Source organism: Periplaneta americana, chromosome 15, assembly GCF_040183065.1.
Source record: "Periplaneta americana isolate PAMFEO1 chromosome 15, P.americana_PAMFEO1_priV1, whole genome shotgun sequence".
Classification (NCBI taxonomy): domain Eukaryota; kingdom Metazoa; phylum Arthropoda; class Insecta; order Blattodea; family Blattidae; genus Periplaneta; species Periplaneta americana.
Window position 1 is genome coordinate 54545183 of NC_091131.1, and position 19086 is coordinate 54564268.

The 19086-nt window shown below is 35.8% G+C and overlaps 1 protein-coding gene across 4 annotated transcripts in view; it reads right to left on the minus strand.

The window, feature by feature from the left end:
- LOC138714960 (peroxidase-like) overlaps positions 1-19086 on the minus strand; it is a 54900-nt gene that overhangs the window by 11952 nt on the left and 23862 nt on the right. For 3 of the 4 annotated variants that reach the window (XM_069847276.1, XM_069847277.1, XM_069847275.1), the window contains exons 3-4: positions 798-959; positions 325-628 (exon numbers count right to left, since the gene is read on the minus strand). In XM_069847276.1, the coding sequence (XP_069703377.1) occupies positions 325-628; positions 798-948 (455 nt within the window). In that variant the 5' untranslated portion in view covers positions 949-959. Of the gene's footprint in view, positions 1-324; positions 629-797; positions 960-1639; positions 2623-19086 lie in introns of those variants that run through there. The other variant, XM_069847274.1, reaches the window with a different exon arrangement.

A 19086-nucleotide genomic window follows, 5' to 3' on the forward strand; every position in this document is an offset into this window, starting at 1 on the left:
ATGAATAACTGAAAACTACAAGATTACCAATTATTGCTACCGTTCAGGATTACCATGTGAGTGCAAGATTATTAATTATGTATGTTACCACGACCACAAGATTATTAATTACTGTTATCAGTTACCATGGTTGCTCGATCATTTAAGGCTACTGAAGAGTTACGGTATTAAGAGACAATATTATTAATTAATGTCAAGGGTTACCACTATTATAAAATTGCACAATGCATGTGTTAGTAATAATCAAACTGTCTTTAAGGAGCCCAAAAACGTTCACCTTTTCTATTGAAATTTGGAATATGGATGGATGTTTTCACAGCTCACCTTTGGCAGTGCTTATGCGAGATGTAGAGCGAAGCCTTGGTTGCAATGAGCGCATCCTTGCCAAGTCTCATGGCCTCATCAGAGGGGCATGATGTGATGAGTTGTCCGTGCTGTGGTGAGTCCTGCCTGACTTTGGTGTTGGACCACACAAGGCTGTTCTCCATGCGTGTCTCCCGGCCCAGGTTGGATTCACTGAACTTGACAGACTGTTTGAGTGCCTCATCATCCACATGGGGAAGGCGGGACATCTTGGCTCTTCTTCCAGCAGCGCGTTCAACACGATAATGGTTCAGGAGAGGCAGGTCTGTAACCAAGTCGTTATTGTAAAACAGAGGTGTAATTACTTCATTATTGAACAGTAGACATATAATTAACATTAAGAACCTTCCAACCGAAAAGGAACTTAAGAGATCCTCCATTACTTACATCTTGTACTTCACAATAATTGATTGATCAGTGATCGTACTAATTACCTGCAAAGGAGTTGATGTAAGACTCGTAGGCCTGGAGGGCCACTGGCACCCTTAGGGCCTTAATATCGATTGGAGACATCAGGCTGAATTGAACCCCAAACTGAAGTGAGGTCCACAGCACAATTGCTAAAACAACAGAGCTGCACGCCATCTTGACACTTCCTGCAACAATGCATTTAAATAGGACACATTCAGTTATGATACCATGATGCTATGTCTAGCTTATAGGCTACTTGTACGTGTATAACCGTTACCTCTGTACTCAAAATGGGGTACCGGTACCCTATGCCACTAATATTGAAGTAAAATGATCAACTCACATTATTATTATTATTATTATTATTATTATTATTGTTGTTGTTGTTGTTGTTACTAGTAGTAGTAGTTATTGTAAAAGGCATGGTTTAAGTTACACTGTTTCGTCTTATATAATACACATCATACTACCACTAACATACGTTGTGGAACTCACGAAAGTGTCAGCACGACGCACTTCCCCGTCTCACACAACACAGGAAATAACACGCAAGAAATTCGAATCTATGAACCTATTTTAATACGGGACGATCTTAAGCCTTGGTTTTTATGAACCGACGCATGCGAGTTACAAATCCGGACTATACGAGAGATAGTGAGTGGTTTCTATAACTGCGAGGTATGCGAAACCACTCACTATCTCTCGTATAGTCCGGATTTGTAACTCGCATGCGTCGGTTCACAAAAACCAAGGCTTAAATTGTCATTAAAGACCAAGCTTATTTCACATTAAGAAGAATGGTCTTATAAAAAACTGGACTGATGGTCAACGAACACCAGTGGTTAAAGATGTCAGATGATCTTACCGGGTATGTGGTCCATTGAGGGGACATGGAGAATTGCCTTGGACTCCCTTTTGGCGGCCAGCAGCAGGTACGCATTGCTCTGACGTATGAGAGTCATTTTGTAGGAACTATAACAATACTGCTTAATATCACAGATTCAAGATCACAAAATCAGCCTTCGCTATAGAGTCTGTCTTTGTTTTTGATTCTGGTTTTTTCTCTGGTACAGAATTAGCTGCGAATTTCTGAGCGTTATGGATGTTGCCATGAAACTCGCGCGGGACGTTTTTCAACTCCCGAAAAGCCAGAAAAAATTTTCTGGAATGCACAAAAACACACTGACACTTCTCTTTGTTATGTAACAGATGTTTCGGTCGGCGATACGTTGCGCACTCTACCAGCTGTGGGAAGCTTCGCTACTTTTATGTACTTGGACAGGACGGGTGATCACGCTGTAACCGCGTGCTATGCCCCCTCCTTCGCCCCGAGGTCAGGGCTTCTTGTCTAAATGCAAACCATCGCAGCTTGGCCTCCAGGCCCGTGATGAACTACAGGCTACAGTTGTGCCTGTCAGGAATGCCGACCAGCTTGTGTGTGAAAAATGTGGCCGTTTATCGACGATTTTGAGACCCGACACCTGCGTGCACGCCATCGTGCCGGTACTTTTCCACTCACCTACTCTCACCTTCCCCTACATAGGCAGGCATGCGCCATCTCCGTCTTTGCTGCTTGACTGCAACGTAGGAAAAAGTAAGCGCTTTGCCGAGGTGGGATGCCGATTTGTAGGAATTGAGTTTGAGATAAGCAAATATTAATAAATAAACAATGCATTGTGTGTGATATATTGAAAGTGTGATTGAAACCGTTCAGAGAAAAATTGAGAGGGAGAGGGGCGTTTACTCTTTGTATCCCGATATAACTCTTTAAAGTCTTTAAAGATTTTGTAAATACTTCGAAATGATAAAAAGATTAACCTATTAGGTATTATCCTATAAACAAATCCCAAAATGGTTTTTGCAAATCATATAAAATAAAAATCAATAACAAAATGGCATATCTAAGATTAACGGAGGAGTTAGATAAGATTTCCCTCTATGGTCTTAATTACTTGAAGTTTAAATGAATTAAATAGGCTCAGAATGGAATAGAATGTATAGGCTACTATAAGCACTTTAATATACTCGTATTGTATACGTCAATGGTAACATAATCATATCGAATTCAGGATATCAATTCCGAACAAAACTATTATTTGTTTTTTTTTTTCGACATGAAAACTTCTATATAGTCTGTCCGCATTACAATAGATTTGTGGCCTATATCGAGCAAATTGTAATAGGTAATATACTATTATAAATAAATGTGTTTAGTTATATGGGATGAATGTCATTAAGATTTTCAGACCAAATTAGTTAAATTTCAAGAAATACTATGTGACAGCTAAATTGAAACAAAAATAAGGGTTAAACAAAGGAATTTTTCAAGAGAAGAGCTGCATACATTTCCTTAGGATACAAAAAAAATGAAATTCTATAGGAATTAGGTATCACACCCATTCTATAAGAAATTCAAATACGTTCCTCTTTTCCTTTTCTTCCCTTGTAAATAGTCTATAAGTAATCTGGAAACTTTTTTTTGAGGGCATTGACATAGTGCAAAAGCTCAAAATCTTTGCATTACAGTCTCAAAAACTTTAAATAAAAATGAAATACATTTCACAATAATTAATGAATAGTGATTACCGAGACAAATTCTAGACTGCACCCAGAAGAAAAACAAGACGAAGACTATTTCTGAAACGCTTGATTATTACATTTAATAAATAACAGCTTTCTTCAAGTCAGAATGACACTGAAAAAAGATTCGATGTTTTTATTTATTTAATTACTTATAAAGTTCGTAATGATTTATTTTCGGTCATAGTGTTTTTTTCAATATCAAAATAACTCCACGTTAGTTTATGTTAGACTATCAATTATGCAGATTTGCTAAAGGACGCCCTGTTGGCAAAGAGAAGTTACACTGGTACTTACAAACCTAACAAATGTCTGAATATGTTTCCTATGACGAGCATTTTAATAGAATACAAAATTTTACTATAACTAGGCATTTTTTGGGAAAATACAGCATAAACAGGCATCACGTTAAAATCCGTTTTCTTACACGAACAATAGTGGAACGTTTCCGTTCGCCAAAATTTGGAAATTCATCTGTGCTTAATATAATAAGGTAATTGAATACTAATCTTATCATAAAAATGTTTGCTATGCCCCTTCTTTAATCTATTACTTTTCCAGACTTCTCTTTCTTTACTGCCTTCAGTGCACTGCCTAATTATCTTAAATCCTCGAAGGGCCATGAGAAAAGATTCTGAACAGAATTAACCAAATCGCTACATATTCATAACTGGTACGCAACTAATTAATTGTCCATGCGTGTAAATTGAATCCACTTGCTATGTATTGTACAATTTTATAGAGTTTTTATTTTAGCACGAAGTATAAAAGAAAGCACTGTGATACTCCAAAAAATATTTCATTATTTTCACGGAAATATAGCATCCACCGTTCTTAAAATTGGTATGTATCATTAATTGCACCGATTTTTAACACTTGTTCGGAAACGCGTCGATACAGAAGTTACCTGCCGCCACTGAGCAGTTATCAATGACTGCAAGATCAGAAACACAACAACGCTCGGCCTTGCGAGATGAAACACATCTAAAAATAAACTCGCCTCTCCTACGTCTGTGTATAACTTCGCGGCATTTGCGTACATACATACACTCACTCACGGAGGTCAATATACTTGCAACCAAGTATAGCTTTTTCAAGGAGAACTTCTGAATAAGAGTATTTATTTCTGGCATTTTCATTGACGTCCTAGATTTTGAATTTCATGTTGAAGATATACCGATAAGCTATCACAATTTGACTATGATTGTGTGTGTGTATTCCGCCTTTGCTTATCATACAAAAGCAAAAGCGGAATACACATACACAATCATAGTCCTAGATTTTGTTTACATGGTTAATTCTCTTTTCTCTAACTACTCAGTTGAACGAAATGAAATAAGAATAAAATTACAACTCGGCGTCGCGCTGACCCGACGTTCCAGAATCTCACCACCGTATGCCCTTCTTATGTACAGTATTTCCAAAAATACCCAAAATATGAGCTTCGAGTAAATCTAGTTAGAGTATGAATATTTTCGTTAGAAATATGACGTCCATGCATTGCTATCTGGAAGTCAAGAAAGCAAGAATGCAATGATTAAAGGAAATATTGATCATCTTTTAACTAGGGTGTTTTCCTTGAAATATATGCTGCTGGGGTTGATAAAATTGTGAAGTGTAATTTGAGACGTTCTAATATTATTTAAATATTATAATAACTTTTTTTTTTTTTCAGAATTCTTTGTATCAAAAATAAGCGATGACTTTGCCAACTCTAACTGCTGCAGTTCACAGCGCTGTGGGCCATAATCATGAAATAATGAATGAAAATTAAAGGAACGGAAAAATGAAAAGAAAAAATTGAATTTGAAATCGATTTTTTGTAACATTGCAAGACTTCATATAATGAGAAAGTGAAAAGAAAAAAAAAGAGAAAAGAAAGGAAAAAGAAAAGAAGGAAGAAAGAAAAATAAAAACAATAAAAGAAAATGAAGGTAGGAAGAAAGAAAGGAAAACATAAAAGAAAAAAATATAAAAAAGAAAAGGTAGGAAGGAATGAATGTAAACAAGAACGAAGGAAGGAACAAGAAACTCATAACGAAAGAAAGAAAGAAAGAAAGAAAGAAATTAAGGAAGGAAGAAAGGAAAAAGATGAAGAAGGAAAACGTAATACATACAGGTTTGATCACTTCATCAGTGCCCTCGCTTTCTCTCGAAGAGGATATCTTTTAGTTCATTGCATATTATGAGAGAGATTAGTGCAAAGCGACGCTAAATACTTTATTTGTGCACATCTTCTCAGGCGTTAATAGTCACGATAATTACAATCACACGCTCTGAGCTCGTGGCGTTGCTTACCCGACAAATAAACGCGTAATAGCGACAAGCTAATACAGGCATATTATAGTCACTGCGAAAATTGCCCAACAGTAGCGAAACTAATATTGTAAATTGGGTAATAAAATGGTTCACAAAAATAAATGTCCACTTAAAGAAAGATTCTTGTGTGCATTCACAGGACAAGAAAAGGCTGGTGTTTCAGTATATTTTAAGGATAAGAGGCTAGTCTTATCGTAATTTTCTCTGTTGTATAAACATTGCAGGGTGCCCAATGTTGACCGAACGGTTAAAGCATCCTAGGTTCAAAAAACGTCGAGTCCGAGAGGAATTTGTTTAAATAAACACGGTGCTGGGATAGCTTTTCTCGGGATATCATCTTTCCCCTACAATTATTTCTGCATTTACTATCTTATACAACGAAATATATATTTTTTTCTTGTTGCTATTGTGATTTGTTCACGGATCCGCTGATCAACAATTTTAAATATTTATTTTGCCACAAGTTATCCCGAAAAGTTAGTTTTTTAGATCTGGATATGAGGCTCATTTATATTTATTTTTTCCAAAGTAATGAATGTGTTAACTTAGTATGCCTATTTTTTGCGGAAATTAACTGTTAGTACTGACAGCCTTCCGCCCAAAAAAAGGAGTTCTACTACTGTTAAATCTATGAGATCTGTAGCTGACAGATTTCTTACGACTATCTACGTCATCTTCCCACTCTTATCGCCGTTCATCACATCACCATTCTGTGTAGCCTCTGTCGTTATATGTACTTGAACGACCACACATATTATCAGAAAATGCAGGCTCTAAATTTCTAAACTTTTATAGGAAAATGAACTCACAATTGGACAAAAATTACAAGGTACCACAACAAGACTTATTAGTACTTAGGTATGTGATAAAAGTATAAAAAAGGTTACTAATAATATTTTTCAAACCAGTTTTATCAGAATATGAAAAAAAAATAATAATTCTGCAGTTACATCATTTGGTAACCACAAGATTGTTATGGTCTCTCTGACGTCTTTAATATTTTTCATCCATGTAATAAACACTTATTTCTGAAAAGTAGACAACTCTCAGACATAAATACTTTTATCAGATATTTAAGTACTAATAAGTCTTGTTGTGGTACCTTGTAATTTTTGTCCAATTGTGAGTTTATTTCCTTATAAAATTTTAGATATTTAGAGCCTGCATTTCCTGATAATAATTGTGGTCGTTCACGTACATATACCCTTAAAATGTTACTAAATAAGAAACAAATTTTAGAGTTAAATGAAAGAGATCTGGGATGTTTCTTAATGTCATAGGTAACGATAGTCACCGAGCACTGCATTTATAGATGGACTGACCAATGCAGAGTCGAACACTTCTTAGAATGATTATACTTTACACATTTTTATGATGATCATATTAGTCAATCTAGACGCTTCATAACTTTGTCACGTCAGGATTGCATGGATAAAAAATTATACAACATTTAATAAATGAAATGACAGAAAATTAAAATCAATATTTAGGTAAATACTACGTTAACTGAAATAATAGACCAGAGACAACATCAAAACACGATGCGAATGCACATTGGTTATTATTAGGCCTATATTAATACGCAGTTTCCTATCTCCTATTTACTTTTGTAACATTATTTCTCACTCACAGAGGTTTAATCTACGTTCTTCATCAAGGAAAGAATTCTGTTGGCCTCCTGTGTGGCCGGCTTTGACGTGGTTTCGTATTAATCTCCTTGCTTGCTGACATAGCTGACCTTCTGTGACGCAAATGGTATAATCTTGTACACATTAATTTAAATGCTATTTTAAGATAAAGAAATTTAGTTAGTTTAAAGATTTGTAGTCGTAATTTCCACTAATGTTTTATTTTATTTATTTTGCACCACTGATGCTGAAGCTGGGTACGTAAAAATGTCTAGATAAAACGTCCTGAAAGTAGAGAGGTAGGTTTCCGCGTTGTTGCGAAATAAGTAAGAACTTATACTAATCGCTGTCACGTGCGTTGTCGGAAACTACCGGTACCTGCTGTAGGTATTTGTTAATCCTGTGCCTAAGATGTATCCATACGAATTAGGGTACATTATTTACAAATATTATAACAATTAGCCTAAGTTTAGTAGTATGGGATAGAATGGAATTTTCGGGGCGGGGGGCACAATGACTCAGCTCAGGATCTATTGCGCTAACCTTCTGCCTAGGCGCATTCCAAACCTACACCGGCTGACTACACTAAGGTTTGTTGCGTACCCAAGTTTCGAGCTGGCAACTCTACTCGTTCCTACACCAACCTCCTTCGTGCGTCGCCAGTCGGCGTTCGGGCAATGCTATGGAATTGTGACAGAATGGAGAAATTATGAAGGTTATTTTTTTTAGTATATTATTTTACGACGCTGTATCAACATCTCAGAAAATTATGAAGGAATTATGTAGATGCCTATCATGGGGAAACAGGAGAACCCCGAGAAAAAACAAATGCGACCTTATTCTCCAAAAATGTGACTGGATTTTTCAATGGAAAATCTTATTGAAAAACCCAGACCTGACCGGGACTCGAACCGGATCGCCTGCGTGACAAGTTGAAGATCTGACCACTCAGCCACCGCAGGGAAGTTTAGTAATAAGAAAAACATTAAATCCTAAAGAGACAAAGAAAACAGCAAGCTATGTGCTTGCCTCACGCACTCTAAGCATGGAGGGCAATGATGGGTATTGTCATGTCAATGTAAATAAAACTGTAACGTGATAAGACAGGTCAAATTCTGGAAATTTCTCTTTCCCATATCCTATGTCGATCTTTCTAGTGGCCTAAATATATAAGGAGTTGAGTGGTTAAGCATCACGCTCCGGCCATCTTTATCTCTAAAAATAGAACTTGTTTCCATTTGATTTGGCATCGCTATTTTGGAATTTATAGCGAAAATAAAATTTTATTGCCCGTATCCGGGATCGAACTTCCGCTCTAAGAACTCGTGGCCGGTCTGCTACTCCTGCTAATTTTATAAAATCCCTTTATGTCATAATTCTCAAGAATCGTTGTATTAACGGAACAGTGCATTTCGACGATATACAGTATATAACAATCTTGTTCGTACAGCCCCTATTTTTTTTGTGATGACGTCCGTTTTAACTGTAAAATAAGATAATTTTGTTTTCTTCTTCACGTATATAACCATGTGCAGTTTATTCATAATATTCGCTATTATATTTAATTATAATGTATTTTTAAAACATTTGTTGTTATTTTAAAAAGAAATCTGCCTTATTCGTTGTGTTGGATATGCAACTTTTCTGTTCGTACACTTACAAGTCTTGCCCTATCTCACTGTTTCAAAATACGCTAACCGGTTCGTGCTTGCTACTGCTGAGTGGTGGCTTCCCTTGTTTACATTTTCACCTTGCAAGCATGACAGTACTGTACGAGATGGCGAAGCGAAAGCAGTTTTCAGAATATCTGAAGAAAGTTATTGTTAAACTTGCCCTTAAAGGTAAGTCTTTAAGAGAAATAAGTAAAATTGTTGGACATACACATTCAACAGTTCAGCATATTGTAAACAAATTTAAATATGAAGGGTCTTGGAAGAATTTGAGGCGAAAACCAAAAGAAAGAAAATTAAATGAAAGGGACGAAAGATACATTGTACAACAAATTCGACGTGACCCTAGGTTAAGCATTGAAAAACTGCGTTCACAAGTACAAGACACTATAGGAAAAGAAATGTCTAACCAGACCATTCGTCGTGTATTGTGGAAACACGGGTATCATGGCAGGGTTCCACGTAAGAAACCTTTTGTTAGTGAGTCAAATAGAATAAATAAACTTCAGTTTGCAAACGAACACGTTTCTAAAGAGGAGGACTATTGGGATCGTGTAATATGGTCCGACGAGACGAAAATAAATCTTTTCGGCTCAGATGGTTGCAACAGAGTGTGGAGGAAGGCAAACTCTGCCTTTAGGAAAGAAAATACTATTCCTACTGTAAAACACGGAGGCGGTTCCATCATGATATGGGCTTGTAAGTCTTCCTCTGGAGTCGAAAACGTACACTTCATTGATGGAATTATAGATAAAATGATGTACAAGAATATTCTTATGACAAATTTGAAAGAAAGTGCTAAAAAAAATGGGCTTCCAGGGTAGTTATATATTTCAACATAATAACGACCCTAAACACACTGCCGGAATCGTCGAGACCTGGCTCATTTGGAACGTTCCCCATCAACTCAAAACGCCACCTCAATCAGCGGATTTAAATCCTATCGAACATTTGTGGCCAGCTTTGAAAAGGAGGGTACGAAATAGCAAGGTAACATCCATTCCAGAGCTCAGAAGAATAGTGGCAGAAGAATGGCAGAATACCACGCCAGAGGTTTGCAAGAAACTTGTCTCTTCAATGAAAAGAAGATGTGAGGAAGTCATAAAAGCCAAAGGATGTGTTACAAGATATTAATTTTGTGTAATAGTTGGCAATTAAGACTTTGAAAAGTACAAAATGATTGGATGTACGAACAGAAAAGTTGCATAAAATGTGCACTTTTTTTTATTTTGTATGTTTATTTATAGTGAATTGAACATTTTGATGAAGTTTATTATATATCCTGAAAAGAAGATACTGTTTTTTTTTTCATATTTTAATTTAACCCATTAAAATAAATTATATTTCCGTTAACAAAATTGTCTATTTTTAATAAAAATATTACTGTACGAACAAGATGGTTACATACTGTAGATACTCCATATAATAAACTAAGTTTTTTGACTTATCTGACGCGCAGTGTCCGGGTAGGTCGGAGATTTGGACGCAAAGGAATCTTGTGAAGGGGGACTCCTTATCACGTTCGAATTCATACCGCATTTAGGTTTATGTAATATATTGAAGATCAATAATTTCTAAATATTATTTGTCTCTAGAAGGTGATCTTTGTTGGCTATTGTTAAAAAATACGTATGGAAAATTTATCATTACATGCAACGTCGTAAAACATGCAAAAAACGCTCGTAGTCACAGCATTACGAAAAACAACGGCGCGTGATCAGCGATGATCGAGATCATGCAATTGTTAATCACCCAGAAGGAATGTACCAGAATAATGATCCCATAAAAACAACAATTAATATAATTTCGATAATAATAAGATTTATTAGTTAAAACAGTGGCAGTAGAAGCTACGATAGTGGATGGCGAATCGAACTTCTACTGTGTAACTGGCCAGCATCATAGTCATCACCTTGACTCGTAGTTTCAGATAGACTATTATTTCAAAATTCTAGCGTATGTAAACAAGTTCTTACAATATCTTAATAGCGGTAACTAACCCATGACATGTTCACGCCTGTAGCATCGCGTTCTGCGGTGGTGATAAAGTAATCTCAGCAATAAAAGTGCCACCAAAAATAGTGTTCTTGCCGAGAAAGACGGTCTATTTCATTACAAAGTTCCGTTACTAATAAATTTAATATAAATTTAATGCAATCACACTAATGAAGACAGAGTAATGTAATTCTAGCAAACTGTAGCACGTATACAAACCGATAACTTTGGTATCATATTGTATTGTACGTGTTAGCTAGTCCATGCGAAATTCATATAAAGCTGTAGATAACAGCAAAATAAATTCGACATGTATATCCATTAGACGTGTTCATAAACAACAGAACTTCTGAAAAACAAATTTGTTTAGGAAAATGGTAACAACGGAATAAGTGACGCTCGTGTAAATAAATAAGATACGGTTACCGTGACTATACGTTTTTACTCGTATTTACCTCATAGGAAGCCGTCGTTGTGTCATTCTTCAGCATTTCGAAAATTATTTTTCCGGCAGATCTACATATAACTGATTATTAATTTCGGGATACAGTCGACAGTCATTCGACATGTTTCTGCCATTTGTGTCTATAGGCCTAATTCCTTATTTTACCTATTACTGGAATATTAGTTTTTTATCGTGTACATTCTTGTCCCTAACAGTGCATCTTGTAACGTTTTTAAAACATATTTTTCAATCATTTTTCTTATTTTTAGTTATATTTCAGAATTTACAGGAATACAATAATATGGGTATAGATTACTCGTTATCTCACGAAACAAAATGCTTGTGTGCGCCGTAGCTCATAGTAAGAACCTTATAGTGGGAGTAAGCGAGCTAGTTGCTTGCTAGTCGAAGTGTAACGAGGAAGGGAAGCTTCCCAGTCTACTTCTTCTTTCCCCTTACGTGAACGTAGGTTTCACTAGATACCGAATGGCCTATAATCGCTTAATTATGTAGAGTTCCAGTTGGGGCATTTTCATCTAACTATTTTTAAAGTGTGATAAAACTTTATGGAGTGAATCAAAAATGTATTTAAACAACCTAATGGCTTATTTTTAACTTTGTTTATTTACAAAATTAGAGTTATTTAAAAAAACACCCCTTTCAGGTGACGTGATGATCTCTTCTACCTGTAATTCACTGCTGAAGTCGCTTCTGGAAATTTGCCATGATACGAACATAAAATATTCTGACCAATGCGGTCGGTCTGGGCGGTGCAATCGGTAGAGTGCTGGCCTTCTGTGTCCGAGGTTGCGGGTGCAATCGGTAGAGTGCCGGCCTTTTATGTCCGAGGTTGCGGGTTCGATCTCGGCCCAAGTCGATGACATTTAAGTGTGCTAATGTCAGTAGATTTATTGGCATGTGAAAGAATCCCTGCGGGACAAAATTCTAGTACACCGGCGACGCTGATATAAACTCGGTGGTTGAGAGCGTCGTTAAATAAAACATAATTTAAATCTAACCAATGTGTCACTTCAATGCCGAATCTTTTCTTCGACTCTTGAATATATAATGTAATCTATGGGAGTACGTCCTTTGTTTCAAATATCCCATAGGAAAAGTCTGGTGCTTCAAATCAGGTAAACGCGAAAACCATGGAATATCACCAGATCGGGAGATGAGGCGTCGGAGGAAGAACCTCTGTAAAAGTATTTGAAAAACCATAAGGTGTTGTCATGAGCAGCAATAAAAATGTCGAAGTTTTAGACATAAAGCTAGACAATATGATATAAAGATTGTGACTGTCGCACGTGGCGCTTGATGATGTTTATTATTATTTTATAGCAACACCGCGGTGAACTGTCAGTGTCGTTTTGCTGCCAGTCTGTTGTTTGACTTATTAGTGTCTTGGGATTGGAATATTGTGACCCTTTATACTAAAATAGCCTATACGATCGAAGGACGCACTTTGTGAAGACTGAATCTCAGTGTTCGTGACCGTGAATCCATTTCATAACCTTTCCCCTCCCCTGTTGTAAGCATTCGAGCTCCCAGCATTGACCATGAATTGCAGCTTGTGTACCATCTATTCTATGTGATTAATTCATGTAGCCTTGCGTTTACACGTGGCAAGCGGTAGTGACTAATACGCAAATGAGGTAGTGAGATAAATGGTATGAATGAGCACAAAAATTGCAAGAAAATAAAATATTTCAAGTTTAATACCAACAAGGCTTATAATATAATCCTTCAAATGAATCAGTATTACATACTATAAAGAGTTACTACTTTTCACTGTCTTGGAACCACAGTAATCTAATGACCGAAAACGGTTTTAAGGAAAGAAATATACAAATTGAACTGAGATGAAGAAATTTTCTGTGCTCTACACAAAATATTAAAATAAATTATCGTTATTCTCATTTACACATTAGAGCAGCCGCGGCGAAAATGCGACTCACGAGCACATTGTGGCTCGCAGTGCTTTTCTCTCGCTTCCTACCTACAACCCCCACCCTCTTACTACTGGAGTCAAACTCCGTTCTATTTGTATTTGTCTCGGACCTGCGAGTGGCGTATCGTCGCAATATATCTCTCGAAACCATGTACCTCTATAAAAAACGAAATTTTCAAGTAGGATGGGAGGATGCAGTCTTTTGCTTACAATATGATGAAAATATTAAATGTATGATTTGTTCACAAATATTACTAGGGAAACGGTTGTATAACATAAAACGGCATTATAAGTTACTGCATGTTACTGATGAAACATTAAAAGATTAAGTGTTGTTATTATTATTATTATTATTATTATTATTATTATTATTATCATCATCATTATCATCTCTGTACTTCGATTCTTTTACAGCAGATGTACGAATAATGCGGTTAGATTTTCAATTTAAACTCACAGATTTACAATGTAACGTTAAATGAAAGCTAGATGTAAGGACTTGACAGATATTGAACTTTTCAAATCTCTGGAAAAAAATAAATATTTGAAGCTTCGTTCTTTCGCTTGCTCTGTTGAAGTCATGTTCGCTGTAACTTACGTTTGTGAAAAATTATTTTCAACAATGAAAATAGTAAAAATCAAATTTAGATCACGACTGACAGACAAATACCTTCGTGATCAACTACGATTGGCAGTAAGTGACATAATTCCTGATTTTGAAACTTTGTCGCAGAGACATTCTGAAGACAGTTAATTTTAGGTTGTGATAATGTGTCCTATGTTTTCTTGTTCATTTCTTTCTTCGTTACACGTCCTAAACAACTTCCCCTTCGGTTGTCCGCCTCCCTCCATAGGTGCTATGCACGTTGCAGCTTACACAGTGGCTCGGCGCACCACGGCCTTTTCGCCACGGCTGCATTAGAGACATGCGCCTTGACAAGAAAATTTGAAACACGTATTCATAATATAAAAAAATGGAGTTAAGAAAAGTATTTGAACTTATTAGATTATCCATTAGAGAAAAATGGAGACTGAGAGAATAATATAGGCTCACAAATTACATGAACCAATACGATGAATTATCTAAAAGTCCAATGAAGATTTAAACAGTTTGGACATACGATGAAAGTGTAAAAAGGTAGGAAACTTAAGTAATCTTGAAATAAATATTTAAAGGAAACGATCAAGGAGAAAATCACGATCGAATATTGATAAGCAGGATCGTATTTTGGCGAAAACGTCCATGAATTTAAATATTCTAAACATCAATTTATCGACAAATTATTCCATAGAATTTAACAGATTAATAATTAAAGATAAAATAATCAACAATATTATTATTCATAATAAAAATTGCAGTTAAATTTAATGTTGTTTTCAACAAAAGAAATTAATACGTAATAAAGAAAACAATATTTTAAACAACAGTAGGACGTATTATGAGAAGCTTGCGTCCAGAGAGCTTGCTAATAATGGTGGAAAATTTCTAGCTTATGTTTCTTTTCCAATTTTTACATCTTGTGTCCTGACGCCTCTGGGCTTTGGATCGAAATTAAAAGACGGCCCAGTTGGCAGTGCTGATTAAGAGCCTGTTAAATTCTACGAACAATTTGGAAAGATATTGAAGCAGTCTACGTCTACGTAATGCTGAGTATGCGAGCAATCACAAAATCACAAGAATTTCCTAACAAAGTTTGCAGGTAAATATTAGTACATGTTTGGTGAAACTCACTCTACCTGTTTTAGAGGCGGAGTGATAGAGTAAATAATGATAGCGAAAGCCAAGGTTTTGTTTTAACGCAGAAAATAAAGTTCACATTTTTATTTTAGTGCACAGTAAAAAAATAATTGTAGGTGCACCTTTTCAATGATCGGGCAAGAAAATAAATTTCAATCAGAAATATTATTATTAGTCATAATCTTCTTTTCCATTCAAGTATAATGCCCGATAATATGATAATAAAGCTGAATTTTTCTGAATTGTGTAAAATTATGAAAAATTATTACACTGATATTTTATGCAATTAACACTATGTCGATGCAGACGTGATCTTTAGCTTCAATCATCCTAACCTACATCACACCCTCGGAGTACACTGACTCTTGGAGATCCCATCAATGAGTGTAATGTCTTACGCCATCGTGGGCCCGCCATGGTCACGCCTTCAACGTCATCGATCACGAACTGTTCACTCGTTGTTATCAATGACGTCACAACCCGGCAGCCATTTAATGAGACTGGCTCGGCACGAATTATCTTACAGAAATAAACCAACGAAGCTGAGCACAAAGTAGGGAAATGAGAGTGAGTTGCAGTAATTTTTAATGCATATTATTGAGGAAAAGGAATACCGGTAGCATATAAAGTGAACGTTACCCACTATCTTCGTCATTAAGTAGGCCTAATAAAGGCGGAAGATATTCTACTGATTGAAACTATTACAAATGCCTAAGTTCATTGACTGTTCTATTATTATTATTATTATTATTATTATTTATTTATTTATTTATTTAATGCAGGGCTGTAGAGTTTATCTTTAGCCGTGATAATGGCAACATGCAATAGTATGAAACAAGTAAACAAATATACAAATAAATAAACAAACATTGAGAATTATTTTTTATTATTATTATTATTATTATTATTATTATTATTATTATTACTACTACTACTACTATCAGCAGAATGAGTATTTGCAACTGGAAATGCATGAATTCGATAATGGGTGAAGGAGGGAGATCTTTTTTTTTTTCTTTTGGAGAACTGCCGAGTCGTAGACCAAGAAGTTGAGGGCGTATCATTAATAGTTGCTGCGGGATTTATGGTAGAAAAGACTGATGTGGGATTGGCTTTCTATGAATATTCCGTCTTCTCACGCCAGTCTCCTTTCACCAATGGTTCTGGTAGAAACATAGTATAACAATTTTATGGGGAGACAAGTTATTGAAAGCTTTATAGTGAAATAAATTGTTACGAAACTATTTCACATATTTGTGGAAGTTATGTGAATTTAAGTATTCCATGCTTATAAATCAACAAAACGACAATATGGAATTGATTACTCTATACGTATATAAGTTGAAACATCCGAAAACTGCACCATAACTTTCTCACTATTGCCCAAATTTTATAAAATAACTGAAATCCGAAAAAAACGAATTTTCATTTTTAAATGAAATTGGTAATAACTGTGGATAAACTATATTGGAAAACAAGAATATTTCACTTCTTCAGTAAAAATTGTTTTCCAACTTTATCTATAGTTGCAGTGCGGAGAAAAGCCTGGAATTTACAAGGCTAAAAGGTGACGGATAAATAGAATTATGACAGTGAAACGATGTTATCTCGAAAAAAAACCTGCCCTGACCTATGATTTTCCACCACAAATTTCACATGAAATTTAAAATGTAGTTATTCTGTTATAAGTTAATGAGACCAATTTTAAACACTTTTTGCAGAAGACACTCACACCGGTCTGAAGCGACACACGCCTATTTCAGAAGTATTTCTTACGACGTATTTGGAAGGAATTAATAATAATAATAAAAACAGGATCATGCATTTCCGCTTCGCATTTGTCTTTTCTTTCTCCAGGGGATCACGTTGCGTGAATGTGTCAGTCGACCCGGTAGCGTGTGAAAATAAACGCCAGGCTCTCGGTTTCATCTGGTCACAGAGTATTTTTAATTGAACACGAAACAAGCAGCAACTTTTAGTCCCTGAATATTCAGTAGTATTGCCGAGAGTAGTTTTCCCGGGTTTATAAGTTATTTTTCGTCCTCTGTGATTCAAAAGGTATTATGCTAGTAGCTGTTGGACCCGAGACTCGTGGGTCGAAACTCGGCCGAGAACGATAGATTTTATAGGACGATAAAATCTGGAAGAGAAGTAAAGCTGAGAGACCCGTGTCATATATGTAAGACGCGTAAAAGAATCCTATTCCTAATAAAGGATTTCACGTAAATTTTATCGGCCATACTTTGTCCACGTTGAATTTCGACTTTGAATACCTCTGGAGGTATCGTTAAATAAAATTACTTCACTTCATTCAACTTTCACTAAAAAGTGGCTGCCAAAAGACAAAGTGTACAAAACTAGACACGTACAGGAAAACATACATAATTTGAAAATTACATAAAATAGTAAAGATAAAAGATAGTATACAAGATATGTACAGTAGTGGCAAAAAAAAACCGGACCGACGCTTGTAGCTGATTTCAGAGCCTTTTTCACTACAGAGCACGATAGACTAGTAACTAAGACTTTCGTGGTTCGAATCCTGCCTGGGAAGGAAACATTTTTTGTTCCTTATTCAAATTTATTCCCAATACTTTTCGATTGCAGCGATATTTTACTACTTAATTAACTTATTATTCCCAGAACATGAATTTTACCAGCAATCGAAAAGTATTGGAAATAAATTTGAATAAGGAACAAAAAAAATTTCGAGCCACGAAAGTCTTAGTTACCAGTCTATCATGCTCTGGAGTGAACAAGGCTCTGAAATCAGCTACAAGGGTCGGTCCGGTTTTTTTGCCACTACTGTACACATGTAGGCTACTATTACTACTACTACTATACTACTACTACTACTATAATACTATTACTGCTGCTGCTACTATTACTACTACTATACCAATTCACGGCCTCATTTGTGATGCAAATATCCGAACACTTTTTTTAACGGATGTTATGCAATAAGTATTGACTGCAAAGTTTGTCTGTAACGGTCAGGTGAAAGACTTCCTAACATAGGCCAGTCGTATGGCCATGAACCGATAAACCTGATGACCGTGAGTCAGAGTTAACATGCCCCTGAATCTACCAAGGACCTCCCTGAATTATGGTGTAATTAGATCTGGGAAACATTACATCACTGTGTTCAAGAAAGTGACTACTAAAATATCAATACGCATGTGTTACAATAATCGAGGAGAAAAAATTGACCGCATGTCAGAACAAATTTATTCGTTGACATGGCAGGACACATAAGTGCTGAAAATGTATCGTCAGTAGGTTACTAATTGGACCTCAAATATCGTAGGTTCTAACCTGGTAGATCTAAAAGAGTGATAATTTCGTTAGCATGGCTGCATCTGAAGACAAATAACAGTATAGTAGCTGTTTCTTTTACTATAGTCTAATCTACCCTTGTTTTGTATACAGACGAAAGCTCGACCGACACTACAGATATTTCTGAGAAGAATGTTTCATAAAAACTGAATAGCTAAACCTCTGCTGAAGAATAAAGAAGTACAAATGTGAAAAGCAGTAGGTCTTCAAAGATCGAAAATCTTAAGGGACTTAAACATAACATCACCATTTAGGAGTCCTGGCATGTCTTGTTTTCCTTCAAGATTTGTACAACTTAGATCGTTATGTCATTATTGTTGTGAGGATTTTCAAGCAACATTGAACATTCGCTAGCAGCGGGACTCTTTTATCATCTGGTGAACAGATAACATGGGATAAACGTAAAACAAGGATCACTTTATACTTTGTTATGCCATTAAGATAAATCTCCATTACCTTTCAGCGAATCAAACTCTAGTCTGCTATATTTATATAGGAGGTTATATTATAAACTGAGCCAAATCACTGATCGTACTTCATGTAAATCAAGAGATGACAGGCAACTGTTACCAAATGTGCAAAGATTTTGCTCATCTCACGTTTCATTGGTTTGAAAATAGAATATATATATATATATATATATATATATA